Below are 22,232 nucleotides of genomic sequence, written 5' to 3' on the forward strand. Positions count from 1 at the left end.
TCACATTGATTTTAATTGGAAAACCTAATTGTGCAATTCCTTTTAAGACTGACTTATATATGAGAGAAAATATATTAGTTGTATTAACATTAAATAAAATTGAATATCAAAAATATACTTGATAATCAATAACACAGACTTGAATTAAAATGATTGAGGTTATGCGACCTAGCTTTCAGTATTCTTTGTTCTGAAATAAAGGGTTTGAAGCAATTGCTATTGTGTAACCTTCTGACTAAGAAAATATTCATATATACAGTTGTAAGCTATGCATTAATTTCCATTATAATCTTCTTCATAATCAAATGGTGTAAATATAAAATTGTGTATTTTTTTTAGGGCTAGCAACTAACAATATAAATGCAATCAGTGTTTTATCTGTTTCTGAGTAGGAGCAAAAGAAATAGCTTGAGTATACTTATTGTAAGTTGCAATGTCCATTCTGGTTGAATAGCATTTTTAATTGGTCATATGCGCTTTATATTTTTAACTTTATCATCTCAGTAAATATAATTTCCAGTAAATTTGCTATGCTGAATAATATAGAAAGCCCAAAAATTCAGGTATCAGCAACCCTGGCAGTTAAGTCGGGATCGTGCCCACTGTTTATTGTGAGTTTTCTGGGTTGGGGGAGTGGTTCGCTGATGAGACTGAAAATAGCAGGCTTCAAAGCCATTTGGGACACCTACCAGAAGGACACTCCAGAACCTTAGGCGGAGGATTGTCACGTTGGGGATAGATTTTAACTTTTCAGTGACAGACATGCCATAGGACCATGATTTGCATACTAAACGAAGCCTACTGACTGAAACAGGGAAGCACTTTGGCCACCCACAAGTAGGCCCCTGTAAAAATGGCAGTATCCAGAGTGTCGGTGTTACAAGGACAGTCAGTCTATTGAACCCATTTTGCGTCCATAACCGTGCTCATTAATGCAAATTTTATTCAAGTTACCAGGTTGCCCCGCAGCCCCTTGTTTAAAAATTATTGAAGAAAAATCTGTGTGTTCTTTGGGCTCGATATTGTGCCAGCCTGGAGCTGGTGAGCTGCAACGGGGTGCTCGTAGCCCATCAGCCATATGGTAATGGGGCCCGGCCATGAAAATGGATCTGCCGTCCACACCATCAGGCGCACTCCATCGGTTAGCCGTCCAGTAGTTAAAATCCACCCCTTACCCTTAATCATTTGCTGCTGATCATTCCAAGACAGCTGCTAACTTCAACACTTATCTGTGGCTCTCAAGCTCAAAATTCTTCCACTTAGAAGTTTGAAGGGCATCAAAAATAATTACATACTTCAAACTAGAGAAAGAAAATGTTGCGGCATGCTGAGGAAAATGTCACTTATGACAAGTTATTGATTACTTCCCATGAATTCAATGCTATCATGCACTTTATTAATTCTCAGTGGCCCACCAGCAAAGTCCATCTAATTACATTTTCAGAACCAACATGTTTAACACTCAATTTCATTGTTTTAAGTTTGAATGATTTGTGTCGACACTTGCTGAGAACTGAAGTTATGGAACTGAAGTTTTGTAGTTTTGTCAATAAATGTTTTAAAAATACATTGCTTCCATCTCTGTCCTATTGTAATAAAAACAAAAGGTTAACCAAGTGTATCATCGTGAAATGTAGGAAAAGATGGATTTTGCCAATGTCTAAGTGATATAAGATCTTGCATGATTAATGGATTGTTTTCATTAGATGAGAGTGCAAGTGATTATTTCTATCTTTAAATTTTTTTGCCTCATAACATATGTGGTTATTGGATGGTTCTAGAATTATGATTTCCCTTGTGTTTCTCGTATAGGTCCAGAAGGTGCAGTGTTTGGACAGTCAGTGGAAACACCTTGCATCAGAGCTGAATCCTCACAAGAACTCAAGTAAGTAACTGACTTGGACATTTTTAGCAGTCTTTGATTTGCCTAAATGCTGTTTCATTTCACATACAGCTGATTTACAGACCAGTCAGGGTGAGCATTCGGGTGAGTCTTTTCGATAATAAGGTCTTTGCAAAATTCAAATTTAACATTTTTGTGGCTGAATAGTACCTTATTAGGAACTCATTTGATACTGTCCACACACAAACAGATACCCACCCTGACAAGACTACCAAGAATTGGATGAAAAGCACCCAAATGTACCCATGGCCACCACTAACGTACCACAGAAAATGAATATTTAAGCACTAAACCATGAGGGAAAATGTGCACAACCATTAGAAACCACCAAAAACAAATGACCAAATAAAGTGTAAAATCCAAACTTTATTTCCTCACACTTACTGACATTAAATTGAATCTGCCTGCTCTTTTTATTTGGCTAACCGTTCTCTCTGAGATATCTGCGCTTTTCCAAATGTGGCCTCTTGAATATGCCTGATTTTAATCACTCCACCATTGGTGGCCGTGCCTTCAGCTGCCAAGGACACAAGCTCTAGAATTCCTTCCCTAAACCTCTCCGCTTCTCTATCTCTCTTTCCTTCTTCAAGAATCTCCTTAAAACATACTACTTTGACCAATCTCCTAGTGTCAAATTTTGTTTGATAATGTTCCTGTGAAGTACCGTGGAACATTTTATTAATGATGCTATATAAATACAAGTTGTTGCTGATGCTAGCCTGAAATATTTTGCAGTCCTCCTAATTGTTTGCCCAACCTCCTTCTGTGATATCAGTAAACTTTGAGATTGTGTTTCCTATACTCAAGTCTAATTCATCTGTATACACTGAGAACAAAAGTGGACCCAGCTCTAACTTCTGAGCATCTCACTTCCAGCCCTTCTCCAATGCAAGCCACACCCATTTCCCCATACTCTTTGTTTTCTGTTGCCCAAACAATTTTCTATCTATGCGGCTTAATTTCCTAATGTAGCCGCATCGTGCCAGAATTTTCTAACAAGCATCTTATGAGATGCATTATCGAATAACTTTTGAAAATCCATGTATGCTACACCTACTGCATTCCATTGTCACACATGATTTGCCTTTTAAAAAATCCATACTGACTGTCTATGATTAACCTATGCATTTCTAAATGTTCATTAATTTTTGTGTCAAGCTATGGATTGTAAGGGATTCATTTTTAATTTTGGCGGTGGCGGAAACTGTGAGATAGCGGATTGGCTGCTTGTAATTAACCCATCCGAGTGTTACTTTGACCTCAACAAAATGAGCGTAGAGTGGCCAAACCAGTGATCCTTAAAGGTACTGCTGCAGGCCGCTCCAAAAAAAAGTTGACTGAAAGCTTTTTACGTGATATTTGTTGTACCAGGAGGTAGATGAATGCTCCTTCTGACCCCCAAAAAATCTTCCTGCCAGACCCTCTGCCCCTCCCCTACTTTAATGAGCAGATGGATAACCTCTTCCAATCAGTGCCTGTTCAGTGCTGTCTGCTCGCTAATTCTATTATAATGAGGCCCCACCACGAAAATGGATTGAGGCTCCCACCAACATCATCGGGCGGGTGCGGGGGGGGGGGGGGGGTGGGAGGGGGCTATTCTCCCACTCACTCCCAGCCCAATTTGTGCTGAATCCCAAATTCAGTACCAATATGCCTCTCCTCTACACTGGCATTTGAGTCGACAATATTCGAAGTAATTGATCTTCTCTGAATGTCTGTTGATCTAACAAAATTCTGAGAGATGTAGTCATCTAGTGGCTTTTGATTTAGTAGACCTTCATAAAGGTTTGGATTATATTTTTCTGGGAAACCTGCTTACCTGAGAGTCAGTTTTCAGCTTTAGAGCCTGCAGAAAATCTTTGGCCGAGAAAATCGTGTTTGCCATGAAAGTCGCCGGTATCACTGGCAACTGGAGTTAATGGCCGTTGAAAATGACCGCAACGTTAAGGAGAATAAATTCATCTGGCGGGCTGTTGATTGGTGGCGCAGCGCTAACGTTCCATGCAACACTCTCCTGATGGCGTTAGTGGAGACCTCATGTTCTGAAGTAGTGTTCGAGCTTTGTACAGCCTCTGGGAGCGAGGCTCTGGAACTCGCAAGGAATTGTGGGCAACTAAAAGGGCCACGAATAAAAGGGGCAATGCACAGAACTAATACAAATTTAAATGCAGTGAGAAAATGTCATTTTTCATCCCTTTGACACTCCCAGCCACCAGCTCCTTAAGGTCGACCAGCAAGTACATTTATAGTGTTCCCCCACTGAAAGTCAGCAGATTTCCACCAGTTATGCTGCAGCCGCTGGGGTAGCACTGCGTGACATCAGTAGGATAGTCAAAGGCACACACAAGACAGTCACTAAGAGAATTCATAAAGGTGATGAGTTGATTTCTAGATGTCATATTGGATGGATAGATGTACAAAGTTGTATTGGAAAGTTTGCTTTGTGGTGGCTTTTATTTCAGCATTGTGGCCAAGAGAATGCTGTGATGGTCAATAACAGAGGGAAGGTAAGGTGTGCGACAAATGTGGAAAGGGGAATTGGGGTTATGGTTACTAGTACCACAGGCGGATGATTCCTTCCCAGATATGCTGGCAAGAAAGGGGCTGCCTGGGTTGCACCTTCCTTCTGCTTCTTCCTCTTCTGCATCTTCCTCTTCTGTATCTTCCTCTTCTCTCTATGAGCAGATGCTGTAAATCTGAAATTACAGCATAAAATGCTGGAAATACTCAGCTGGTCAGGCAGCATCTTGACCTGAGACATGAACTTTGTTTCTCTCTCCATAGATGTTGCCTGACCTGCTGAGTATTTGCAGCATTTTCTGTCTTCACAGAGGCCTCTGTTTACCATCCGAGGCCTTGCAAGCATCTAGAAGCACTCCCTACACACTTAAAAAACTTTTACCATCAATTGCAGCAAGCCACTTCTTCAATAAAATTTCAAAAACAGTCTAAAAGCTTAAATCCAAACTAACCTGAAGGATGTGTGTGTCCCTTTAACAGGCATTGACAGCTCCACTGTCCGCCTGCTTGCATGCCAGGTTTACCTGCAGTGGTTCAAGACGGCTCACCACCACCTTCTCGAGGGCAATTAGGGATGGATAATAAATGCTGGCCTTCCCAGCGATGCCCGCATTCCAGGAACAATTTTTTTTTTAAATGATGTTCAGTTCTACAGCCTTGGTCAGACCCCATCTAGAGTACTCTGTTCAGTTCTGGGCACCACACCTCAGGAAGGATATATTGGCCTCCAAGGAGGTACAGTGCAGATTCTTCAGAATTATAATAGAGTTTAAAGGCTTAAATTATGAAGGCAGTGTGCATTAACTTGGTTTCTATTCTTTTGAGTTTAGAAAGTTGAGGGGTGATCTAATGAGGTCTTGAATGAAAACAGAAAGTACTTTTTCACGCAAAATAAGTGGAAATCTGAAACTCTCTTCCCCAAAAGGTTGTTGGTGTTGGGTCAATTGAAATTTTCAAGATTGAAGTCGATAGATTTTTGATTGGTCAGGATATCAATGGTTACATAGTAAAGGTGGGTAAATGGAGGTGAGGTACAGATCAGCCATGATCTAATAGAATGGTGGAACACACTTGAGGGGCTGAATGGCCTGCTCCTTTCCTGCTTCTAATATTGCGCACTGCTTCACTATCTTTCTATTTTCTGCATCCATTCATCTTGTAAATGGTTCTGAATTAATTCTCTAATTCCTTGGTAACAAAGTGCCTATATTCCACATAGCACTTCATTTGATTTACTTTGAACCATGTCATCTGCAGCTCTCCGGTGCATGTCTATGATCTTGGTTGAGGATTCCAACTTATTATCACAATTGAGACCATTATATAAAGTACCATTGATGAGGAGTGGTACATCATGTCATTAAGATCAATGCACATATCTGAAACCAAAATGAACAAACCTGATATCATTGGCAAGAGTTTCAAAATGTTCCTCTTTAGTTCTATCCTTTTTATTGGATCTTGTGCCGATCGTGATATAATTCTCTATTTTTAACTCACTGAACAAAATAAGGAGTTTTGAAGATGTTCTAACAGCTGTTAAGGGAGTACTCTGCTGTTTGAGATAGAGGACATTCTTAATTCCCTCACGCATTAAGAACTACTCAACAGGTGCTTTGTAGTCTGCAGCATTTGAAAGGTCTCAAGCTTGCAAATCTGAACCTGTAGGGAACTAACATAGCAGATGTTGGAAACTACAGAAGGTGTTCCAAAATTACTAATACTTGCTGTGAATTATTTGCTAACATTTTTTTTTTAACCGCTCCTATATTGTACAGGTAATTTCATTTTCTAACTATATCATAAAGATATCTATGAAATGTTTCGAATGAAATCTGTACGTACAGTAGAACTTGAATAGCTGCCAATTTAGACAAATGCGCTTAGGGCACAGAATCTAAAGTCAATGGATAAAGTAACAAAGTGTTGTCATAGAATGTAAGCTTCACTTAAACTTAGATTTCTTTTATAGCATTATTTTATTGTTCATTGAATCACAATTATTCTTTTGATTCCAGTCTGATTTCAAACTTTGTATCAAAGGAACTTTTGTGATTTTGCCAACTGTAAGATTTGTCTTTATTTGGGAGTACTAGTAATAAACAAACAATTATCTTTCATTTCAAATTAGCAACTTCAAACCTCATGCCTGTAAATTTATTAATATCTTGTATTGAAAAAAATGCTACCACTACCAAGCTCGTACAAACAAAAACGCCAAAATAAATGATCTTGCACATTCAGGTGAGGATAGTAACCATTTTGTACCTGAATATAAATACTGTGGTTGAACAGCTCAGTATCATCGAGTAAGTTTCACAACTCTTTGAAACACAAAAGTAAGATTGACGTGTATGATGCAGAATATGTAAAAAAAATAGGTGCTTGGAAAAGGAACATAATCTAAGGATGGCAATGACATTTACAACCTGCTTTTCTTTGACAATTCATGATGTCTCCAAATAGATCACTCTCAGATATTTTATTTTTTACACACTGTACAATTGCTGTACCATGCTATTTGTGATTCATCCAAATAGCACTTAATAACATTATGTGCAAAATTCCCATTGCTGACACAGTCTACAGCTGCTGGAATTCCTTTGACTTCACTGCTTGGGAATAACTGGCTTAGATGTGAAGACGGCATGCTGTAACTTGACACTCTTTAAAATTAATTTCTTGACAATACATAAAAAAGCCCAACTAGCAGCAGGGAAAAAACCTTCTGGTAAAACAGTTGCCCCTTCCCCCACTACCACAGAAAAAAAATTATAACTTAAAAATAAATTAAATATGTTACCTATATAGCTGTTCCTGCAATGGTTGTATGTCATTTTTTGATTTTAAAGTATATGTTATTACTTTTTTATGCATTTCTTCTGCTAAAAAAATGATTTAATGAGTATACTGACATTTGGCAACTAAGTTGATTTTGTTTATATGCTAACACGCAGATAGCATATTAAAAATAATTAAAATATAGCTCTAGATGCTGTACTTTCTGCTGACAACGGCACCATGCTTGATTATACCGGCATTGCAGTACAGCATAAAGTATTATTTGATAATGTGGCACAAATTGTATCAGTACAGCATAGTGCCAACCAATTACAAGAGATGTAAATCTCAGCAAAATATGTATAAATGATTGGGTGACATCATTACTAAGTTGGCTGCTTCTTTTGAAGTAAGCACTTTGTGTTATTGGGTCAGAATTTGCTATCAAAGAAACGGTGAGACTAATGGCGCTCACCCATTATTTATGCAAAACTGGTACAGAAACTTCAGTGAGGGACAGATGCATGGTTAAACTGAAAAATTCAAAAGTTGCCCAACCAGTTGTGGTGCTCCAGTATTAGCTTCATGAAAATGGCATCTTGCTGTCTGGCTCATCATTGAAATGCATTGAATGGCGTGAAGTAGCTGTATTTGCGTGATAGATACACATTAACTCACCACAGCAAGTTAAGTCTTGTCATTTCAAGTCAAAGTATCCTTTTAACTATGTGATAAGTGTCAATTACTGCCAATCAACCTCTCTGGCACTGAAAATTACACATGTGGATTCTCATTCCTTCAGGTTTTAATTGTTGTTGGAGATTTTAATAATGTCAAATGTAAAATTCTCTCTTTTTTTCACTTTTCCTTTATGTTTATTTTCTCTGTCTCTCTTAATCAAATCTTTCTTTTCCTCTGTTTATTTCTCTTCCTGTACCTGATTTTACATTGAATTCACCCATTCTAATCGATACTTCCTTCTCAGTCCTTATGCTTTTAATTTCACAATCCTTCATCTGATTAGTTAAGGAGATACACAGCCACTTGGCTTGTTCAATCAGGTCCAAATGCCTTGTTTTCCTCACTGCAGCATTATCAGCTCGCATTCCCAGCAACTTTCCATGCAAAAAATGTAAAAACCTAAACATGCACAGGTAGGTCTAACTAACGGCAGACACTATTAGATGCCCTGCTACGGCAAATTATGGCCCATTGTATTTACAATTTATTTTCTTGAGCCTGAATAAATTATTGTATTTAAACATGTATATCTCCTTGCACAACTCAGTCACTGAGGCTGAAATTCGATGACCCAAAAACAGGAAGGGGCACAGTGGGTTGAGATTTAGAAAGCACATTTAGAAAGCACAGGCAGCACATTAATTTGGTGCTGCCTGCTAATTTGAATGATTTTAACACACAGCCCAGTGACTATCACGCTGCTTCAGGCTGTGCGCTCAGCAGGAGGCTCAGTTTCGTGCCGCTATAGCATTTTCTTAAAGAAAGGCTGTTAGTATTCAAATAAAACAGAACTGCAAGAAATACTCAGCAGGGCAGGCAGCATCTGTGGAAAGAGGAACAGAGTTAACATTTCAGGTCAATGACCTTTCATCAGAATTCAAAAAAAGTTAGAGATGTAACAGGTTTTAAGCAAGTGCAGGGACAGGGAAAGGTGGATGGGAGGAAGGAATAAGAGGGAAGGTCTATGATCGGGTGGAAGGCAGGAGAGATTAAATGACCAAAGGTATGATGGTACAAAGCAAAAGGAGATAGTAATGGAACAAGTAAAGAAACAAAAGATGGGTCTAGAGGTGGTGTATATGACAATAGTAGAATCAGCAACAGCTGTTATCTGAAAAAATGGAGGCAGAGGGTATGATCTGAAATTGTTCAGCTTGAAGAAGGTCAGAAGGCTGTAAAGTGCCTAATCGAAAGTTGAGGTGCTGTTCCTCGAGCTTACATTGAGTTTCATTGGAACAGCGTAAGAGACCAAAGACAGCGAGGTCCGAGTAGGAGTGGGAGTGGGAATGGAGCAGAGAATTAAAGTGACAGGTGACCGGAAGCTCGGAGTCATGCTTATGGACTGAACGGAGGTGTTCTACAAAGCGGTCAGCCAATCTGCAATTGGTCTCCCAATGTAGAGTGAACTGCATCGTGAGCAGCGAATGCAGTATACTAAATTGAAAGAAGTACAAGTAAATCGCTGTTTCACCTGGATGGTGGGAAGGGAGAATGTAAAAGGGTAGATGTTGTACCTCCTGCACTTGCATGGAAGATGCTGTGGGAATTGGAGGGCATGTTGGCAACGTCCCAAATCACAGTCGTGCGTCAATTCAGGCATTGCACGTCGACTGACGTCACAATCTGTATATTTACATGTGGGAGGCGAGTGCAGACAACAGCAGCGCAACCGACCTGCCCAAAATGGCAGCTGCCGTGCTCCGAGCGGGAAGTGGGCAGAAGCTAGGCAGCCGCCATTGTTTCAACAAAACCGGCCTTAACAGCCGGCACAATAACCTCAGATTTTGCAGCCACTGTGTCCAATGAGACACTCAGTCTTTCGGAACATTCTACCAAATGATATCGTTGCTCAAAATCAACATCTTGCGTCACGGAGCAAATACATTGCGACCGAAATTGTCCCTTTGAATAAGGCCCATGGCCGCCTGAAAGCAACGGCCACGAATCAGTGCAGACTGGCCGTCGAGTCTCCGTGGAGGGGCTGCCATTTTAGATAATGCCCTCCTTCAGGTTTGGAGCAGTGTAGGGGACCACTCCGCCCGTTTTCCTGCCACTTCGTGCACGCGCCTACCCCTTACCAATTGGCGACGACCCCTTCCCGAAATTGCCCCATGGGAAATTGGCCCTTTCCGGAATTGCCCCGTGGGAGCACCGTTGGTCAGTGCCATTGACAGATTTTTTTGTTGGTACCCTTTCTGTGGCTTGCCAGCGCGGCCGCCCTTAAAGGGGAGGTGGTGTTGCAAGCGACTCCATGATATTTTTTTTTGTTGGTCGACTGCCAGGTCAGGTCAACTATTATTGGCCGCGGGTTCGGCCGGGCTGACAACAGGCAGCCTGGCACCTCCTCTTGCCGCTGGCCGAGCCAAAACTCTCCCCGGTGGCCCAGTGTTTGCCATTAAAGTGGCTGTAGAGTTCGCAGGCCCCCCCCCACTTTAACTGATGGGGAGGAACGTTGAGATGCGGCAGCGCGATGACTTGCAACGTTGGTCACTCCGACCCGCCCCCACTTCTGCCTGGCTAGTAACGGCTACTGCGACCCCACCGTACTTCTGCCCCGATGATAAGGCCACTTCCACCCCACTCCAAAAAAAAGTATAAAGACCTGAAATGTTCTGGATTGTCCGCCCCATGCATTGGGGCAGAGGGGACCCTTTGAAAATATTAGATGCGACTCGTTTCGGGTGGTGGGCAATTTCGAACCCATTAGAGTTACAAGGCAGGATAGAAATAACTTGCATTTATATAGTGCCTTCTAAAGTGCTTTCTTGCCAATGATATACTTTTGAAGTGTGGCCATTGTTGTTTTTAGGCAAACACAGCAGACAATTTGCACACAGCAAATTCCTCAAAGAGCAATGAGATGTCTGACCAGCTATATGTTTTTTGGTGGTGTAGATTAAGATCTGCAAGGCAAACATAGGAGAATATTTTCCTTTGTACTAAAATATGGGTTAAATCTATTTACAACCAGCTAGCAAAATGGCAGGAAGGAGTGCTTTTGAAATGAGTAATCACAATATACTGTAATAATGATCTCGACTACTGCTCAAGCATCAAACAAACCATTTATCAGTATAACTGATGAAAAATTCAGTATTCCAGCTATGGAGTGCATAACAGTTTGTGCAAAGGCTCCCAATTGAGAAAGCATGTTTTTCTCACCACATTGCCACTGATAGGAGTATGGCCTCTCAACATGCTGTAAAAACAAGCATAGCAATATGTCACAGACAATATGAACACCGTATTCACCATTGTTCAGACTTGGTAGGAAGTATTAAAAATAACATATCAAAGAGCACAAAGGTAAGACAAAACAATCACTGTAAAATAATGTAACACAACAAATTTTTGCAATTATGTTAGGAAAAGGAGGTTAGTCAGAAGCAATGTTGACCCCTTAAAAATTGATATCAGTGATATTGTCAAAGATGATGAGGAAATGACAGACATATTGAATAATTATTTTGTGTCAGTATTTACAGTAGAGGAAGAGGATAGCATGCCATAAATTCCAAGGAAACTAATATTGAATCATGGACAAGGACTCACAAAAATTAACGTATGTAAAATAATAGTAATGAAGAAAATAATGGCACTAAAGAGTGACAAATCCCCGTGACCAGGTAATTTCTGTCCCAGGGATTTAAAGGAAAGAGGTGAGCACATTGCAGATGCCCTAACAGTAATCTTCCAAAGTTCTCTCAATTCAGGAACCATCTCTTTACATTGGAAAATTGCACATGAAAGGCATTAGATAAAGTCTCACATAACTGTTAACTAAGAGAGTAGGGATAATGGGCAGGTAATCTAATTGGCAGGATGTGATTAGTGATGTCCTGTAGGATTCTGTATTGGGGCCTCAACTATTCACTGTATTTATTGACTTACATGATGGCATAAAAAGCCATGTATCCAAATTTGACGATGACACATGGCTAGGCACCATTGTAGGCAGTGTAGATGAAAGCATAAAATTACAAAGGGACATCAATAGATTAAGTGATTGGCCAAAACTGTGGCTAATGCCTTTCAATATAGGTAAATGTGAGTTCATCCACTTTGGACCTAAAAAGGATAGAACAGGGTACTTTCTGAATGGCGAAAAGCTAAAAACAGTGGGTGTCCAGGTACTAAAAAGTCATGAAGAAATACAGAAAATAATCAAACAAGGCTAATGGAATGCTGGTCTTTATATCTAGAGGACTAGAATACAAGAGGTTGGAAGTTATGCTGCAGCTATACAAAGCCCTGGAGTACTGTGGGCTGTTCTGGGCATCACACCTTAGGAAGAATACATTGGCCTTGGAGGGAGTGCAGCGTAGGTTTACCAGAATGACACCCTGACTCCAAGGGTTAAGTTACGAGGAGAGTTTACACAAATTTGAATTTAGAAGGTTAAGGGCTGATTTGATCAAGGTGTTAAAGATATTAAGGGGAACAGATAGGGAAAGGATCATTACTGCCTGTTTGCGACGGCCATTCGTCAAAATTGAATGGCCGCCGTTTTGAGCTCATATGGCTGCCCCGACCTAAATTAGGCTCGGACGGTTTTGCAGCATTGTGGGCCACCGCCGTGATCGACTGACTCAAATGGTAGTGTGGGGCTTGCCGCAGTAGTGATGTGGTAAAAGTGCGCACTGCTGCCGCTCTGCCCCGGACCCATTTTCACCATTAAGAAGCTGTCCCTTTAGCTGACTTTGTCCCCGCTAGGTTTTAGGGCCGGTGCAGTCTCAGCTGGATGCCCCCCGAGACCTCAGTGTTGCTTTTGCGGCTGAGTCCACCATGGGCCATGGGGGACCTTCCGGTGTGGCGTCATAGCACCGACCTGAGCTCTCTCAGATTGGTGGTGGTAGTAATGTGCCGCCCTTGGTTAGTTACTCAGGCTCCTCGAGCCAGGATATGGATGATGCGCTCCCTCCGGCTCGCAACATTCCTGGCCTCAGACCTGTCACTCTGCCAGTGCCTCCACTCATGGCCTCGCCCGAGCCAAGCCAGTCACCAGCCAGCACTTCCAGGCCCAAAGATGTGTTAATGAAGAAGAGGTGTACTTGTTATGCAAAAAAACTCTACACTTGCTTGGATGGATGTGGTAATGAAGGTATTAGAAGTAAAAATAAAATTACATTTTAGATAAAATCATTGGCAAGGAAGAAATTTCCATAAGTAATATCATCCTGCCTTAATCAAAAATGGTCTTTCATGTTTAAAGGCTCACAGGGAGTCTCTCAAAGAGTTTACGATTGCACAGACCAATTAATACGTACGCTATAAATCATAAAATTAGAATTACACGTTAGTACTTCCAACAAGAGCTTCACACAACAGGAATACATATCAAGAATTTGGACGCAAAGATCAGCATGCCTAATTAGTGTCCCTCTCATTTTATAAACTGAAAATTGGAAGAGCTGCTATTCGACTGTGATGACCTCTACACCTGATTGTCCAAATTGCCACTTGTCAAACGAGGCTTTGTGCCAAGAGTTCTAAACTCAGAAAATTTAGCCTCTACTATAATGTTATTGAAGTGTTTACTTAGCGTAGGCCAATGCGAATAGGACTGGTCAACAAAGTGATAGAAGAAAAAGCAATGAGATGCCATGATGGGAGAATTAATGTTCTAGATGGATGAGCGATGATGTCTAATGTTTTTTTTTCTCATCCCTGTCTTTTCATATGTCCTTATGCATCAGAACCAGGAAAGTCCAATTCAAGATTTCACATAGTACTTTAGAACCTCTAGCAAACGTCATGAGATGTAACTCTTGAGCCCTAATTTTAATTGGAAGTATAGTTGGGGTGTGCGAGGGCCAAAGTAAATGACAAGTTGCACGATTGCGCCAGCATGAAGCCCGAGCCCTTTTAACTCCTAGGCCTCATTTAAATTTTGGAACACTGACTGCTGCTTGAACCAGGTGGCAATTATTTGGTTGCAGGAATGGGATTTTGGGCAGCTGAAGATTGCTGCCAGGGACTGGAGGGAGCGGTTCCAGGTGCCAAGGTCAGGCATCGGGGTGGTGTGGCAGGGGGTCGGGAAGCAATCACTGTCCAGAACAGAGTAAAGCAGGGGTGGCACAAGGTTTTTTCTTGAAGTTCTGGAGGATATTTCTGCTCCTCCTAGTCCACAAAGAAACCTATATTAAAAAGAAATACCTCCTGGGCCTCTTTGGGGTCTATCTGTTGCCAACTTTACCATGCTTGTTCATAATTAGTAAGAAACATGTGGCCCGGGTTAAATTTGTGTTGGGGTCTGATGACATCATCAAAGCCTGACTTTTGAATATTTATGAGGCCCTTTCCTGCCTGGGGTCTGCATTTGGCACTGCACAACACATACCTGTTAAAATGGTGCAAAAAGCAGGTGCATCACAAACAAGGTGAGTGCCACTATGCCCCAATTTTAATTCCTATCACACCCTGTTCTCATCAGTCACAGGAGGTTAAAATCCCGTCCTTAATTTCAGTGGAATATATTTGAATAGAGCAGGTCAATTCTGTCATTCTTTAATGACTGGGACGAGGTGAAGCTCATGGAGTATACTGCAAAGCTAATGAAGGTGATCAACTCCATAGCTACCGGAGGATTTGAATATACTTGGGAATCGGGCAGGCAGGAGGCAAATGCAACTTAATGTAGATAAATGAAAAGTGCTTCACATGGGGACAAAAAAAACTGGAAGACAATATTATTTAAATGGAAAATAACGTGCCTGGATAATGAAAGCAATCTGAGGTTCCTGATTGACAATAAATTGAAGCTATTGCTACAATACTTGGCATCAGTGAGTAAAGAAAATCAGATGTTTTCTTGTCTTTCGCCTCTGAGTCAGAAGCTTGTGGGTTCAAATCCCATTCCAGGGACTTGAGCACAAAAATCTAGGCTGATTCAATGCAGTGCTGAGGGAGTGCTGCACTGTCGGTGGTGCCATCTTTTGGATGAGGCATTAAACCAAGACTCCGTCTGCTCTCTCAGGTGGACATGAAAGATCCCATGATACTATTTTGAAGAAGAGCAGGGGAGATATCCCGCGTGTCCTGGCCAATATTTATCCCTCAATCAACATAACAAAAAACAGATTATCTGGTCATTATCTCATTGTGTTAGTGGGTGCTTGCTGTGTGCAAATTGGCTGCTGCATTTCCCACATTACAACAGTGACTACACTCCAAAAGTACTTAATTGGCTGTAAAGCACTTTGAGATGTCTGGTGGTCATGAAAGGCACTATATAAATTCTAGTCTTTCTTTCTTTCTAAATTAAAAGGTCAATATTGAGTCAAATAGTGAGTTAATCCTGCCACTCTATAAATCATTGGTGCAGCCGCATTTAGAATATTGTGTACACTTCTGGTTTGCACAGTGAAAGAAGGATATTGCAGCTATTGAAAGGACACAGAAGCGAGCTACCAGAATGATTGAGCGGATAGAGAAATTGTATAAAGTGGGCATGAAGGACATGGCGTGGGGAGGTGTCGGGAAGAGATTATGGGTTGTGGAGGACATTTGAAGGGCATCGAATTGTCCTGGGGAGCAAGGTCTGATCGCTGGGGAGGTTAACAAGGTAGCTTGGTGGGCAAGGGAGTGCATTCCTGCTCCTCCTGGCCCACAGGCAGTGCTGAAAATACACTCATCTGTTCCATGCAGCAGTCCTCGTCTCCCTTTATCTGCTGGGTTTCTCGAGGCCCAGGAGACTCAGACGGCCAGTGTTAAAACTGGAACAGAGAAAAACATCTTTGACACGCTGCCTCATTAAAATAATTAAGTGACAGATCCACCTCATGGGAGCGGGTTGGTCACCTGCCTCCATCCCGCCTCCATTAAAATCGGAAGTGGAAGCATTTGAGGTGGAATAAAAACAGGAAATGCTGGAAATACTCAGCAGGCCAGGCAGCATCTGTGGAGAGAGAAACAGAGTTAACGTTTCAGGTCAATGACCTTTCATCAGAACTGCCTGACCTGCTGAGTATTTCCAGCATTTTCTGTTTTTACTTCAGACTTCCAGCATCCACAGTACTTTTGGATTTGAGTTGGGTTGGGGGTCAGGTTTGACATTTTTAACATTTTTACTTCCTACATGAGCCAAGGCTATTCATTTCTGGGGGTTATAATTAACCTCTTTATTTCAGTGAGCGAGTGGCTTCCAAGAGAAACAACGGAAACAGTTAGTATTGATTAACTCAACTGAAAATTAGATAGATTTCTTTCAAAAAATAACATTTTGGGATATGACATATGGTTAAGTGTAGAATGCTTGGGAGGAAAAAGGTAACTAAATATATTCAAAAAGGAGTTAGATGAGGTCCTTACTGCTAGGGGGATCAAGGGGTATGGCGAGAAAGCAGGAATGGGGTACTGAAGTTGAATGTTCAGCCATGAACTCATTGAATGGCGGTGCAGGCTAGAAGGGCCGAATGGCCTACTCCTGCACCTATTTTCTATGTTTCTATGTTTCTATGGACCTATTGTTCCCAAAGATTTCTACCAATGAGGGTTTCCCCACCTCATGTCTGAGTCTGTTGTAGAATAATTGATAGACATTCAGTGCTGTGATTAGTCAACAATTCCAATATTATTGTATCATACGACTACCAGGATGGTAGAAGATGAACTAGATGGACCTTGGTCTTTTTTCATTCAGCAATTCTTATGTTCCTAAGTCTGCTAACCATCAGTGAGTTTTGTAGCATTTGGGTTTATTAAAAATAATGCAGACTATTACTTTATTTCACATATTGTCCCTACTCAGGGCTCAGCCAGTGGCTCAGTGGGTAGCAGTCTCACCTCTGAGTCAGACGGTTGTGGGTTCATGTCCCACTCCAGAGACTTGAGCACAAAAATCGAAGCTGATACTCCAGGGCAGTACTGAGGGAGTGCTGCGCTGTCGGAAGTGGCGTCTTTCAGATGAGAAGTTAAATTATCTACTCTCTCACGTGGACCTAAAAGTTCCCATGGCACTATTTTGAGGAAGAACAGGGGAGTTATCCCTGGTGTGCTAGCCAATAATTATCCCTCAAATAACATCGTAAAACAGATTATTTGGTCATTATCACATTGCTGTTTGTGGGAGCCTGCTGTGCGCAAATTGGCTGCCTTGTTTCCTACATTGCAACAATGACTACACTTCAAAAAGGTATTTCATTGGCTGTAAAGCACTTTGAGACATCCGGTGAAAGGCGCTATATAAATGCAAGTCTTTCTTTTTTCTTTCTACTGAGTTTGATTGCCAGGGAAATTGGTGAATCCATTCATGGTACCATTAGGGACGTTATGACTTTGTAGCCCACTTGGATAATCTTTGAATTAAACCTTTTTCTATTTTATGACAATAACTTAATTGATTGAAGGTACTTTGAAGGGCTTGTGAATATATTTGATCGCTTCCGCTGGCTGAAAAACAACTCATGTTTAGTTCATAGATACTGCCAATGGGTGGAAGGAAAACAAAGATTTAATTGAGGTGCCTGGATAGAGTGCATAGGAAGGACCTATTTCCGTTAGCAATAACCAAGGGGCATAGATTTAAAATAGTTGTTGGAAGGATTAAAGGGGAGATGAGGAAAAATGTCTTCACGCAGAGGGTGATGGGAGTCTGGAACTCACTGCCTAAAAGGGTGGTAGAGGCAGAAACCCTCATCACATTTAAAAAAGCACTTGGATGCGCACTTGAAGTGACGTAATCTACAAGGCTATGGACCTAGTGCGAGAAGTTGGGATTAGGCTGAGTACCATGACCGCGCAAATTTGTCAAGCGATATTGAGATCAATGATCCTGTGTTTGTGCTCAATTATGGACATGGTCCCAAATGGCTTGCTAGCACAGTCACAGCCAAAGAGGGGAGTAGGGTGTTTCAGGTCAAACTGACCAATGGACAAACGCACAGAAAACATTTGTACCAAATGGCCTTGGACAAACTCCTGGACGTATAATCGACCGGTTGCAAAATCCCCAATTCATTAGCCTGTTGTAACACACATCCGACCCCATATGACGACGTATCGCAAGCTAGCACTAATCGTTTAGATAGGTTATACAGGACATGCAGTTTGTTAGAACACAACAGATTTCTGGCTTTCTTAAAGGCAGCCTCTTGTGAATTCCCCCAAAACCAGTCGGCTCCCTTGCGCAGTAGCGCATGTAGGGGTTCTAGCAGGGTGCTTAACCCAGGTAGGAAATTACCGAAATAGTTAAGGAGTCCCAGGAACGACCGCAGCTCCGTCACGTTCTGTGGTCGCGGTGCATTCTTGATGGCCTCCATCTTGGCCTCGGTGGGTCTGATGCCATCTGCTGCGATTCTCCTTCCTAAGAATTCGATGTTCTGTGCCAGGTAAACAAACTTCGAGCGTTTCAACCTGAGCCCCACGTGATCCAGCCAATTAAGAACCTCCTCCAGATTCTTCAAGTCCCGACCTGCAACTAATATGTCATCCTGGAAGATGACTGTACAATGAATCGACTTTAGCAGGCTCTCCATGTTCCGCTGGAAGATCGCCGCGGCCATCCCAAACGGGCACCGGTTGGAGATAAACAGACATTTGTGCGTATTGATGCAGGTGAGGCCTTTCGAAGACTCCTCCAGCTCCTGCGTCATGTAGGCCGAGGTCAGGTCCAGCTTGGTGCATGTCTTCCCTCCAGCCAGGGTCACAAATAGGTCGTCTGCCCTGGGTAGCGGGTAGTGGTCCTGCAGCGAAAAACGGTTAATCGTTACTTTATAGTCCCGCAAATTCTAACCGTACTGCCCTCCTTGAGTACCGGGACAATCAGACTGGCCCAGTCATTGAATTCCACTGGTGCGATGATGCCTTCACGTTGCAGCCTGTCCAGCTCAATTTCCACTTTTTCACACATCATGTACGGTACCGCCCGAGCCTTGTGGCGGATGGGTCACGTACCGGGAACCAAATGGATCTGTATTTTCGCCCCCGAGAAGCTTCCAATGCCTGGCTCGACTAACGATGGGAACTTGCTCAGAACCTGGGTACATGAGGCATCGTCGATGAACGAAAGCGTTCGGATGTCATCCCTATTGTGTTCCTAACACAGATGAGGCTGCACACAGGGAGGTTAAAGTAACAGTGACCTCAGTCTTTAATAGGACACTCCAGAGTGAGGAACAGGCCTTAGGGTCCGGCTCATGTACAGTGCTCCCAAGGGATGCTGGGATCCCTTGGGACTTCAGGGGATGAGCTCCCTGGTGGCAGAACATGGGAGTGCATGCTTTACAGATACACAACATCACTCCCCCGCCAAAGTCAAAGTGAAAACTATTTACAAAGTGAGGCTGTTGGGAGCCTTTCTTTCCCTGCTGGACCGCCTCGGTACAAATTTCTATTCTGGTGTGTTGGCTGTGCCCTCGCTGGGCTGGCGTGTTGTTGGCCCTGCAGGGCTATTGGGTGAGCCTGGCCTTACTGGGCTGTTGGGCGTGATGGGTTCGATTTCCTTGTCTGGGGTGGTGTCGTTGATCCATTGGGTGTGTGTTGTGGGCTCAAAAAAGGTGGTGTCTGCTGTGGGTTGTTCAGGGCAGTCTGTGAATCGCAGCCTCGTTTAGTCCAGGTGCTTTCTGCAAATTTGTCCATTGTCCAGTTTGACTACAAACACCCTACTCCCTTCTTTAGCTATCACCGTGCCCGCGATCCACTTGGGACCATGTCCATAGTTCAGCACATACAAGTGTCATTCAGATCAATTTCCCGTGACACAGTGGCGCGACCACCGCTTACATTTTGGTGCTGCCGCCTGCTCTCTACCTGATGATGCAGGTTGGGGGGAACCAGCGACAGTCTGGTTTTAAGTGTCCTTTTCATGAGTAGCTCAGCCGGGGGCACCCCTGTGAGCGAGTGGGATCTCGTGCGGTAGCTGAGCAGTACTCGGCATAGGCGGGTTTGGAGTGAGCCTTCTTTGACTCATTTAAGGCTCTGTTTGATGGTTTGTACTGCCCGCTCTGCCTGCCCATTGGAGGCTGGTTTAAACGGGGCCGAGGTGACATGTTTGATCCCATTGCGGGTCATGAATTCTTTAAATTCGGCACTGGTGAAACATGACCCGTTGTCACTGATCTGTATGTCAGGCAGGCCGTGGGTGGCAAACATGGCCCTCAGGCTTTCAATGATGGTGGTGGCGGTGCTTCCCGACATTATTTCACATTCAATCCATTTTGAGAAAGCATCCACCACCACCAGGAACATTTTACCGAGAAACGGGCCCACATAGTCGACATGGATTCTCGATCATGGTCTGGAGGGCCAGGACCACAAACTTAGTCGTGCCTCTCTGGGCGCATTGCTCAACTGAGCACATATCCTGCATTGCCGTACACAGGACTCTAAGTCAGAGTCGATACCGGGCCACCACACGTGGGATCTGGCTATCGCTTTCATCATTACTATACCCAGGTGTGTGCTGTGGAGATCCGAGATGAACGTCTCCCTGCCCTTTTTTGGTAGCACTATGCGGTTACCCCACAACAGGCAGTCTGCCTGAATGGACAGCTCGTTCTTTCACCACTGGAACGGCTTGATTAGCTCTTGCATTTCAACGGGATGCCAGCTCCCATGCAGTACACAGTTTTTTACTAGGGACAGCAGAAGATCTTGGCTGGTCCAAGTCCTAATCTGGCAGGCTGTGACAGGTGATTTATCATTTTCAAATGCCTCCATGACCATCAACAAGTCTGAGGGCTGCGCCACCATCAACAAGTTTGCAGGCTGCGCCATTTCCAACCCCATGGTGGGCAATGGTAGCGAACTGAGAGCATCCGCACAATTCTCGGTGCCTGGCCTGTGGCGGATGGAATAGTTATACGCTGATAGTGCGGGTGCCCACCTTCGTATGCGGGCTGAGGAATTTGTATTTATCCCCTTGTTTTCAGCGAACAGGAATGTGAGGGGCTTGTGATCGGTTTCCAGCTCAAATTTGAGGCCAAACTGGTAGTGATGCATTTTCTTTACCCCGAACACACACGCTAATGCCTCTTTTTCAATTATGCTGTCGGCCCTCTCGGCCTTAGACAAGCTCCTGGAAGCATAGGCGACAGGTTGCAACTTCCCTGCAACGTTAGCTTGTTGTAATACACACCCGACTCCGTACAACGATGCGTCACATGCAAGCACAAGTCTTTTACATGGGTTATACAATACAAGCAGCTTGTTGGAGCATAAAATGTTTCTGACTTTCTCAAAAGCAATTACTTGATTTTTTCCCCATACCCACTTCTCAACTTTGTGCAATAACACTTGTAGGGGCTCTAAAAGGCTGCTTAACTCCGGTAGGAAGTTACCAAAATAGTTGAGGAGTCTCAGGAATGACTGTGATGTTCTGTTGCCTGGACGCATTCCTGATAGCCTCTGTCTTGGCGTCTGTGGGCCGAATGCCGTCCGCCGCGAGCTTTCTCACCAAAAACTTCACTTCTGTTGCCATGAAGATGCATTTCGACCTCTTCAGCCACAGCCCTACGCGATCCAGTCGCTGGAGGACCTCCTCCAGGTTTTGTAGGTGTTCGGCGGTGTCCCGACCCGTGACCAATATGTTGTCCTGAAAGAACACTGTGTGTGGTACCGACTTGAGTAGGCTCTCCATGTTTCTCTGGAAGATCGCTGCAGCCGACCGAATTCCAAACGGGCATCTGTTGCAGATGAACAGTCCCTTGTGCGTGTTGATGCAGGTGAGGCCCTTCGAAGACTCCTCCAGCTCCTGCGTCATGTAGGCCGAAGTCAGGTCGAGCTTGGTGAACGTCTTGCCTCCTGCCAGTGTCGCAAATAGGTCGTCTACCTTAGGTAGCGGGTATTGGTCCTGTAGCGAGAAACGATTAATAGTTACTTTATAATAGTTACTTTATAATCCCCGCAAATCCTGACCGTGCCATCACTTTTGAGTACTGGAACAATCGGGCTGGCCTACTTGCTGAATTCCACTGGGGAGATGATGCCCTCGCTTGCAGCCTGTCCAGCTCGATTTCCACTCTCTCCCTCATCATGTGAGGTACCGCTCGCGCCTTGTGGTGAATGGATCGTGCATCTAGGACCAAGTGTATCCGCACCTTTGACCCGGAAAAGTTTCCACTGCCTGGCTCAAAAAGGGAAGGAAATTTGTTAAGAACCTGGGTACATGAGGCCTCAGCGACATGTGATTGCGCTCGGATGTCATCCCAGTTCCAGAGGATTTTGCCCAGCCAGCTCCTTCCAACCAGTGTGGGGCCATCGCCCGGGACAATCCAGAGTGGCAGTTTGTGCACTGTGCCCTCATAGGTGACCTTGACCGTGGCGCTGCCCAGATCAGTGATAAGCTCTT

General features: G+C 43.3%; 1 protein-coding gene across 2 annotated transcripts in view; it reads left to right on the forward strand.

The window, feature by feature from the left end:
* LOC139232499 (zeta-sarcoglycan) overlaps nt 1–22,232 on the forward strand; it is an 817,822-nt gene that overhangs the window by 721,889 nt on the left and 73,701 nt on the right. For both annotated transcript variants that reach the window (XM_070862812.1, XM_070862822.1), the window contains one exon: nt 1,813–1,885. In XM_070862812.1, coding sequence (XP_070718913.1) covers nt 1,813–1,885 — 73 coding nt within the window. The remainder of the gene's footprint in view (nt 1–1,812; nt 1,886–22,232) is intronic.

The sequence above is a fragment of the Pristiophorus japonicus genome, chromosome 2, assembly GCF_044704955.1.
Source record: "Pristiophorus japonicus isolate sPriJap1 chromosome 2, sPriJap1.hap1, whole genome shotgun sequence".
NCBI classification, from domain to species: Eukaryota; Metazoa; Chordata; class Chondrichthyes; family Pristiophoridae; genus Pristiophorus; species Pristiophorus japonicus.